Source organism: Acanthaster planci, linkage group LG01, assembly GCF_054643075.1.
Source record: "Acanthaster planci isolate LZ-2023a linkage group LG01, COTS_SCS, whole genome shotgun sequence".
Classification (NCBI taxonomy): Eukaryota; Metazoa; Echinodermata; class Asteroidea; order Valvatida; family Acanthasteridae; genus Acanthaster; species Acanthaster planci.
The window spans coordinates 7,709,046-7,719,201 of NC_141777.1; the positions used below are offsets into that span (position 1 = coordinate 7,709,046).

At 41.2% G+C, this 10,156-nt stretch overlaps 1 protein-coding gene across 5 annotated transcripts; it reads right to left on the minus strand.

Moving 5' to 3' along the window:
- Positions 1-1,714: 1,714 nt before the first annotated feature.
- On the minus strand, positions 1,715-10,072 carry LOC147800297 (uncharacterized). 5 transcript variants are annotated; one of them, XR_015424636.1, is made up of 3 exons: positions 9,748-10,072; positions 4,482-8,262; positions 1,715-3,362 (listed from the first exon to the last, which is right to left on the minus strand). XR_015424636.1 is itself a non-coding variant. In XM_087134034.1 (2 exons), the coding sequence occupies exons 1-2, from the start codon at positions 9,994-9,996 to the stop codon at positions 8,119-8,121; spliced, it is 393 nt and encodes a 130-aa protein (XP_086990160.1). In that variant the 5' UTR covers positions 9,997-10,072; the 3' UTR covers positions 3,819-8,118. The 5 variants fall into 5 exon arrangements, 1 of the variants encoding a protein (XP_086990160.1); XR_015424639.1 differs by lacking the exon at positions 1,715-3,362 and having other exon boundaries at positions 3,819-6,518; positions 7,835-8,262; XR_015424638.1 differs by lacking the exon at positions 1,715-3,362 and having other exon boundaries at positions 3,819-6,518; positions 7,753-8,262.
- Between the last annotated feature and the right edge of the window lie 84 nt (positions 10,073-10,156).

Sequence of the window (10,156 nt, forward strand, 5' to 3'; positions counted from 1 at the left end):
GCCTGACACTGCACTGGCAGCAGCGCCCCTAGGCCGACTGTCAACAACGTGGTCAATCACAGTCGGCATGACCATAGCAGCAAATGGCAACGTTATATGTTGGCTAACCAAGGTGAGGGGCTTTCTCAATTGTTTCGTATGGTCCTAACATTCCGGAACGATTGAAAAAGCTCTGCATCGTGATTAGGAGCGACGTCCGCGAACTGGTCGGAAGACGGCGCTTCGTCTTATCAAACATGTACATGTATTTTACGTTTTCGTTCTATATATTTTACATGTTGGTCTATATCACAACCTGTCCGGACGACGTGGCGGCGGTTTGTCCTATTTATTAGTTTCGTTCTATATTTATTTGGTTTCGTTCTGTATTTATTTAGTTTCGTTCTGTATTTATTTAGTTTTGTTCTATATTTATGAGTTTCGTTCTATATAATTATTAGTTTCGTTCTATATTTATTACTTTCGTTCCGTATTTGTCAGTTTCGTTCTATTAGTTTCGTTCTTTATTTATTAGTTTCGTTCTATACATGTATTTTTTAGTTTCGTTCTATATTTTTAGTTTCATTCTGTATTTTTAGTTTCGTTCTATATATATTAGTTTCTTCCTGTATATACTGGTTTTGTTCTATATATTATTTTCGTTTTTTACTAATACAGGCATAAAGGGCGCCTCATAGATAAACTTCTTGCCTAATCCAGTCTAGTGAATATGTGGCCAACATTCTCAGTGCGCTGCTTTCGTTTTCGCAGACTGTAGCACACTGATTACGGTGTGTGGTTGGTCTGGCACTTTGGGCTGTTCTTGCTTACAAAGAAGTTTGCAAACAGGATTTGTAGCTTTTTATAATTGATAGAACATTTTGCACAGTTGTGGAAATTCCACTTGCACTTACCTTAAAATTGGTATGACAAGATAAGCACCATTAACATCATGATGCATTTTTCAAGTTTCATCGCCATTGTTGCTTTAGCCAGTTATTTTGTCCTAGTTACTGCTCGATGCAAATTTCTTGGGCTGTACACCTGCCCACCCCCATGGCAGCGTTTGGGCAAGTCTTGCTATTTGGTGACTGAGTCCACCGTTACGTGGTCAGCTGCAAGAGACGAGTGCAACAAGTTGGGTGGCATTTTGGCCGTTCCGCACTCCCTGGAAGAGAACGATTTCATCCTGACATTGATTCCAGATGGCAACAATACTTGGATTGACTGCAATGATCTAGCGATGGAAGGTAGCTGGGAGTGCAAGGAGGGAGGAGTGGAGGTCAGCTACAGGAATTGGGATGACGGCGAACCAGATAATGGATTAGGCAGAGAGCATTGCGGTATCGTTTCCCGCTTACATAAATCGCGACGTAAATGGCATGATTTGGAATGTGACCGTAATATTCATGCCGTGTGCAAGGCGTCAACAAAAATCGAATCCATTGCAGACCTGTGAAGTAGACCTACGCTGTATGCCATACTCAGTGACCAGCAAAGTACTCCGGGCTGAGGGCGTCATGTTCAAGGATTGTTCCAGGCGCAATGGGGAGAAATGTGATGCTGTGGACCGCAGCCTTAGATCCACGGTGTATACGACTTGAAAAATAACTATGGAGTGTCCAAATGACCGGCAAATATCAAACTGGGCCAACCACATACCTTTAATGTGACTGGAGTGTCGTTTATATAGTAACCAATAGCTTAACTCAAACCTGTGTGTGGTGCAGGCAACGTTCTTCATAGCAGTCGGTGATCATCCCGGGTACCCGTAAAAGAAACATTGTCTGAATTCACGGGGGGGGGTGCACCTGAAAATGTATTCAAATTGTCTTTTCTGTCATGTGACCGTCTCCATATCATCCAGTTTGCCAACTGCCGGCAATATTGGATATAAATACCAGCATTGAATAACCGTGAGTAATTATGTTGTGCCAGTTCAAATGTGACTTTTTGAGTAATTATCTTGTACCATGCAGGGGTGTGGCGACGGGGGGGGGGTGATTTATTCCAGTCGGCAAAGAAAGCTTCGGCCGGCAAATGAATCCCAAATTGGTAGGCCTACATAAACGATATAATACTATGTTACCCGTGGCATTTCCCCCGAAGCAGGGAATCTAACGTACCACAGATTTCTATTTTCCGTGGTACGTCGTGCTCGCCAACGGAACAATGTAACAAGTTCCACAAAACGGCAAATTGACCTGGCAACCCCCCCCCGAAAATACCTTTGCTACGCCCCCGGTGCAATGCTTGTGTGAAGGTGGAAGTGTATGGGGAGGTTGATTCACCGTGAATCTGTTTGTTATGGATGTTCAGTTACGCACAATCTGTATCATTTGAAGTTGATCAAAGTAGAGCTATTGGACTACAAAATCATCCTTGCTGTTATTTAAAGTTGTCATTTTTAAACATTTAACATGTAGAACAGTTTGAGCAGTGACAAATTAATGAAACACGGTCACCTTATTCTCTGGACAAAGACAGATAGACAGTGATGTAGTCGAGTACTTTTTGAGAACCAAGTTCTCTACCAAATATTTAACTTGTTAGGGGGGAAACAAAGCTGAAGTACATTGGCATTTGATGGTACATGCACAAAGGTAAGATTACAAAGCAACATAATGACTTCAGACCATCACTGTTTGATTACAATTAACTTTTTAGGAGAAAAGTACTCGGAAAGTACTCGGCCGAGTATTTTCCGAGTACTTTTCTCCTTAAAACTTAAATTTTACACAACTGGGAGTGTCTGAAGTCTTACATTTATTTTGTAATCTTACCTTTGCACATTTACCATCAAGTGCCTGTGCACTCTGGCTTTATTCCCTCTTACCCAGTTCAGTATTTTGCGGAGAACGTTGGTACCGGGAAAGTACTCGACTACAACACTGCAAATAGACCAAAATATCTTCGTGTGTAAATTGCTTGATGGTGGATTTTTAAGTCTTGTGTTTGAGACTAAAAAGTTGAGAACTGGAAACTTGTGGTTTTAAATGGTACATGAAGATAAATGTAAATAGCAGAAAATTTGAACTTGAACAAAAGAAACTGCACGACTAATGTACAGATGTGCTGCAGCTTACCTCAAATTATTGTGTCTCTTGTCAAAATAATTAACAAACCTTGACCTCTTTCCCTCTCGATAAAGTCTGTGACTTTACATGACTAAAGGCAGGCTAAAATATATTGCACAATTTCTAATTGAAATATTGCCATTACTGTGTACATAATTTGCAACTGAATGACTAACTGAATCGGAATAATTTGAATTAGAAAATGTCATGTTGATGGGATGGTTGGATGGGCCTTTTACGCCTGAAGTGGCTCCCTTGAGCTGTACACCCCTCCCCCTTGCCATGCCTTGGAAGCCAGATCAAAAGCTAGAAAACAAACAAAAGTTACATATTTATCTTTGTTAGATAATGCGCTTATCTCTGCATGGAATCAAAGAATGAGTTAAAGCAAATACATGTAACTTCTGTTAAAAATGCTTTGAAATGTTTCCAAGGAAACTTGCAAGTTGTATTTGCACGAAGCCAGTCATGTATGTGTTTTGTTCTAATAAAATGCAGTATTTTTCGACAAACATGTTTATATCATTCAGATAAATAAAACGCGAATTACTCTAAATAACTTAATTTTGATTTTTTTTCTGTGATTCTTGCACATAACAAACGTTCATTTTGTCATTAACATAGACTTTTAAGTGTGCACTTTAAAACAGTAAGAGAGATTTAGATTTAGAAAAAATCAAACCCCAAATTTTACACACACACACGCGTAAATTGTGTCTTCAGCTTTAATTGGTGTCACTAATGAACACAGGAAACTAGCTCTCTATTCGAACATTTTTTTAGCAGATAAATAAGCTCTTTAAAAAGATATGCTTTGAATTAACATTGTATTTAAATCGCTTTTGTCATTGTTATAAGGAAAAAGGTATTATAAAATAAAACTGGGAAACTGTTATTTCGTGAAATTTACGTGTGTATCTAACTCTGTACTTGAATTTGTGTATTCCATACGCAAAGGAGGAAATATTTGGAAACAAAGCAGTGGGCAAATTCGAGGGACGACTATAGTTAACTAGGCCTACAGTTCGTCAGACTTCACCGCTTAAACGATGGATGGTTTGGACTATCTAGTCGACAATTTGGGACCACGTCCAGGGGTATGGTTGCACCGCTGGTTATCGATAGACGATTTCATTTATCATTACAGAGAGAACCATGACATAAAGATTTGAAAAAAAGAAGACCGACTACTCGTTCGAGTGTAACAGAATTGCGTATGCGCATTGTTAAAAAGCAATTGAGGACTGATCGAATCAGTTTGCGCTCGAACTTACGTGAAAGAGACTCCATTGCGTGAAATTTTCACCTTTTCCATAGAACTGGTTGAATATTTAGAATTGCTTCAATTATTCTGTAATTTTTCTTTTTAGTAATTAAATTTCTGAATTGTGTGCAATTCCCACAATCAAGACACAAAACGCTTACCCGTTTGCATTTTTTGGACCCATAAGCGATGAAAATGTTGCCTTGCCGCGTTCCTATGACCTGAATGCTTCACCTGTTGCATAAACAATTACTGTGACTGTTATCATTTTTTTTTCCCTCTTCGCAAAAAAAAATCAATACCGTAGTGTAATTTTGTTATTGAAATCTTGTTCTATTCTGGAACCGATGGTTCGATAGGTGTCTTCATGAATTCCCATATATTATCAGATTTTATCATTGCAATGCTACAATTATGATTGTTTTGCAATTAGAATACTGGCGTTATAGTTTCTTGCGTAAATTTGAATGTTTATGCTATATTTGTGCACACCAAGAAGCAATGAGTCTGTTGTGAGATCTAAAGGAGATAGTTTTTGCAAAACAGAAGAAAAACAAAAACAAACATGAAATAACAAATAGTAAGTTGGTAATCACAATGCAAAATGTCCGCGATAAGGAGAGGCAAAGTTTAAAGCTAATGGTAAATACAATGAGAGTATTATTACCAAATAACAAACTTGAGGATACTTCAAATGAAAAAAAGACTTATGCAAGACAATGCTTTCGTTGATGATAGAAGACTTACACGTATGCCTTTGCCTAATCATCTTTCCCCCTGGAGTACTGGTTCTGTTCACAAACTGAAGTTTAATATTCATATTAAAAAGTCCCAAAATGAAAAAAATAAAGCTAAATGAAAAGTGGCTGACTACTGAATTAGATACGGAAAAGCTGTAGGCCTATTATTGAAATTCATTATCTTCGAAACGCTTCACCAGTGAAGCTCGTACAGTAATGGAGGTAATCACAGAGTTGCCACCATACAATACATTTCGACTGATGAAAGTTTAAATGTAACTTTCAAGTCTGCCTGCTTCTGTTTGGCATTTGGAAAATGTAATTATTAATACAGTTACTGCATGACAGCCTAGCCACAAAGGGAAAAGATTATTACTTGCTGACTTTCAGCCTCCACAATGACGAGTTATTAATCATATCATCGATGAATGATTTATTTCACTGACAAAGCGCAGGACTCACCTTTTCGCCCGCGCTTCGCTACACCAAATGCGCTTCACCTATTATCATTGTGTGTTCCCGCGACGGGGATTTCTGATCAGGACTGGAAAAGGGAGACAATATTGAAGAGCGGAGAGTGGTCGGCAAAACCAAAAAATTCCTGAAACTCTACGGACCAGAAACTGAAAAGGAACAAGGATGAACTAGACGCACTGACATGCAGCAATAATATCCGCGCTTCAAGTGGTCGGGCAGTTTCTGGTGGATGAAACTATTGAAATATTCGCTGTGGCGGGATATCAATTTGACGCCGCAGCGAGATAACTCAAATTTAATAAATAAATAAATGGCCCTTACAGGCTTCCAATTTAAAGCTTCGAACAATCTTAAAGCATGAAAAATTACAGCTGAGCATCAAATCAAAAGGGAAGCTCCAACGCTCACTGGGCGGCGACACAAAATACCGTCGCTATTGCTGCCTTGGGCAGAGTGTGTACGTAGGACTTACTGCGTACTGCATGCCTACTACGCGGTAATCAACATGAATGCTATGAAACAGCCCCATCTGTGGGTCACTACAGACACTCACTGAGTGTGTGGGACAAGCACATTAGGCCTGAAACTGCAACAACTGTACTTTCAAATTCAAATATGACACCCGAGTCGCTGAGATTAAAAGTCACCATATGTAGTCAGTTGACTGGACATCTATTCTTTGATTTCTGTCTGCGAAATCATTTCCAAGACCTTCTAGTCGTTCATTCCATGACACGAACCGCCACCCGACGAATCGCTGCACAAGAGGAATGTGGAGGTCTTGAAACCAAGACTAAGGCCACTCTGACAAACTTCTTCAGGGTGCAGTGTCCCAATTCAAGGAAAATTCTCCGCCAGACGGAGGCGCACCAAAAGTACCCCGACAGATTGTTTCGAAAAGAGGGGTCTGTTTGGGCCAAGAAATGGTGGAATTGTGTCAGTATGGCCCAGGATCATCTCTGCAGATTCAGGGGCACCCATCTGGGGGCAAAGCAGACAAAAATGGGATTGAAAATTAGTCAGAAGAGCCCCAGGAAGGTGAGGGATGTCATTTGAAAAATGGCCACTGGGAGGGCTTGGCAACATTCACTTTTTGGGGGGTGAGTTTGTTTTGGGCGGATAATTAAAAAATTCATTGGTTAACCTACTAAAAATTGAAAATCAAATGAAACCTGAAGGACCAAACAACACATTGATTTTTGTTTGAGAGGCCTCAGGGACTGCAGTTGCCTGCCATGGGGCTCAAAACTTGGTTGAGTTTACACTATTTTCAATGGAGCTTGAATTAGTTCAGTGCACCCTTCAGATTCACACTCCTTCCACATTCAGTTAACTGCCACGCTGATTTATTGTGGAACAAATGCTTTATTATTCATAATTATCTTACGTTGCACAAAAATATTCCCTCATTGTTTTAAGTTAAGTATACTTCAGTGTGCACATGTGAGAGCTGTGAGGTATTTCATGCGTTGCGTTTGTATAAGTACTGTTTTTGATCTCCATTTTTAAATGCTGTAAATTAATACATTTCGACTGATGAAAGTTCAAATGTAACTTTCAAGTCTGCCTGCTTCTGTTTGGCATTTGGAAAATGCAATTATTAATACAGTTACTGCATGACAGCCTAGCCACAAAGGGAAAAGATTATTACTTGCCGACTTTCAGCCTCCACAGTGACGAGTTATTAATCATCGATGAATGATTTATTTCACTGACAAAGCGCAGGACTCACCTTTTCGCCCGCGCTTCGCTACACCAAATGCGCTTCACCTATTATCATTGTGTGTTCCCGCGACGGGGATTTCTGATCAGGACTGGAAAAGGGAGACAATATTGAAGAGTGGAGAGTGGTCGGCAAAACCAAAAAAATCCTGAAACTCTACGGACCAGAAACTGAAAAGAAACAAGGATGAACTAGACGCACTGACATGCAGCAATAATATCCGCGCTTCAAGTGGTCGGGCAGTTTCTGGTGGATGAAACTATTGAAATATTCGCTGTGGCGGGATATCAATTTGACGCCGCAGCGAGATAACTCAAATTTAATAAATAAATGGCCCTTACAGGCTTCCAATTTAAAGCTTCGAACAATCTTAAAGCATGAAAAATTACAGCTGAGCATCAAATCAAAAGGGAAGCTCCAACGCTCACTGGGCGGCGACACAAAATACCGTCGCTATTGCTGCCTTGGGCAGAGTGTGTACGTAGGACTTACTGCGTACTGCATGCCTACTACGCGGTAAATCAACATGAATGCTATGAAACAGCCCCATCTGTGGGTCACTACAGACACTCACTGAGTGTGTGGGACAAGCACAATAGACCTGAAACTGCAACAACTGTACTTTCAAATTCAAATTCACAGATGACACCCGAGTCGCTGAGATTAAAAGTCACCATATGTAGGACTGGACATCTATTCTTTGATTTCTGTCTGCGAAATCATTTCCAAGACCTTCTAGTCGTTCATTCCATGACACGAACCGCCACCCGACGAATCGCTGCACAAGAGGAATGTGGAAGTCTTGAAACCAAGACTAAGGCCACTCTGACAAACTTCTTCAGGGTGCAGTGTCCCAATTCAAGGAAAATTCTCCGCCAGACGGAGGTGCACCAAAAGTACCCCGACAGATTGTTTCGAAAAGAGGGGTCTGTTTGGGCCAAGAAATGGTGGAATTGTGTCAGTATGGCCCAGGATCATCTCTGCAGATTCAGGGGCACCCATCTGGGGGCAAAGCAGACAAAAATGGGATTGAAAATTAGTCAGAAGAGCCCCCGGAAGGTGAGGGATGTCATTTGAAAAATGGCCGCTGGGAGGGCTTGGCAACATTCACTTTTTGGGGGGTGAGTTTGTTTTGGGCGGATAATTAAAAAATTCATTGGTTAACCTACTAAAAATTGAAAATCAAATGAAATCTGAAGGACCAAACAACACATTGATTTTTGTTTGAGAGGCCTCAGGGACTGCAGTTGCCTGCTATGGGGCTCAAAACTTGGTTGAGTTTACACTATTTTCAATGGAGCTTGAATTAGTTCAGTGCACCCTTCAGATTCACACTCCTTCCACATTCAGTTAATTGCCACGCTGATTTATTGTGGAACAAATGCTTTATTATTCATAATTATCTTACGTTGCACAAAAATATTCCCTCATTGTTTTAAGTTAAGTATTACTTCAGTGTGCACATGTGAGAGCTGTGAGGTATTTCATGCGTTGCGTTTGTATAAGTACTGTTTTTGATCTCCATTTTTAAATGCTGTAAATTAATACATTTCGACTGATGAAAGTTCAAATGTAACTTTCAAGTCTGCCTGCTTCTGTTTGGCATTTGGAAAATGTAATTATTAATGCAGTTACTGCATGACAGCCTAGCCACAAAGGGAAAAGATTATTACTTGCCGACTTTCAGCCTCCACAGTGACGAGTTATTAATCATCGATGAATGATTTATTTCACTGACGAAGCGCAGGACTCACCTTTTCGCCCGCGCTTCGCTACACCAAATGCGCTTCACCTATTATCATTGTGTGTTCCCGCGACGGGGATTTCTGATCAGGACTGGAAAAGGGAGACAATATTGAAGAGTGGAGAGTGGTCGGCAAAACCAAAAAAATCCTGAAACTCTACGGACCAGAAACTGAAAAGGAACAAGGATGAACTAGACGCACTGACATGCAGCAATAATATCCGCGCTTCAAGTGGTCGGGCAATTTCTGGTGGATGAAACTATTGAAATATTCGCTGTGGCGGGATATCAATTTGACGCCGCAGCGAGATAACTCAAATTTAATAAATAAATGGCCCTTACAGGCTTCCAATTTAAAGCTTCGAACAATCTTAAAGCATGAAAAATTACAGCTGAGCATCAAATCAAAAGGGAAGCTCCAACGCTCACTGGGCGACGACACAAAATACCGTCGCTATTGCTGCCTTGGGCAGAGTGTGTACGTAGGACTTACTGCGTACTGCATGCCTACTACGCTGTAATATAATCAACATGAATGCTATGAAACAGCCCCATCTGTGGGTCACTACAGACACTCACTGAGTGTGTGGGACAAGCACAATAGGCCTGAAACTGCAACAACTGTACTTTCAAATTCACAGATGACACCCGAGTCGCTGAGATTAAAAGTCACTATATGTAGTGTAGCGTGTCCCGCTGCACAGGGTTCGACGCTGTAAGAACGACACGCTGATGCAACTCACTGTTCTGGTCACAAAAATCTCTGCTTTATTCTGTCGCAATGCTGACAGCACCACAATGTCCTCTTCCGAATTCCGACAATCTTTTTTCACAACATGGCGCCTGACGGCAGGGACTGCGCAGGCGCGAAAACCGCGGGCCGGCCGGCCGTACGCAACCAGCGCGGGCAGCCAGCCAACTCCGTGCGGGTCCGAGCTGGCGCCCCCGCCGGCCGGACCCGCCGGCGCTAAAGTAGTCAGTTGACTGGACATCTATTCTTTGATTTTTGTCTGCGAAATCATTTCCAAGACCTTCCAGTCGTTCCTTCCATGACACGAACCGCCACCCGACGAATCGCTGCACAAGAGGAATGTGGAGGTCTTGAAACCAAGACTAAGGCCACTCTGACAAACTTCTTCAGATTCACACTCC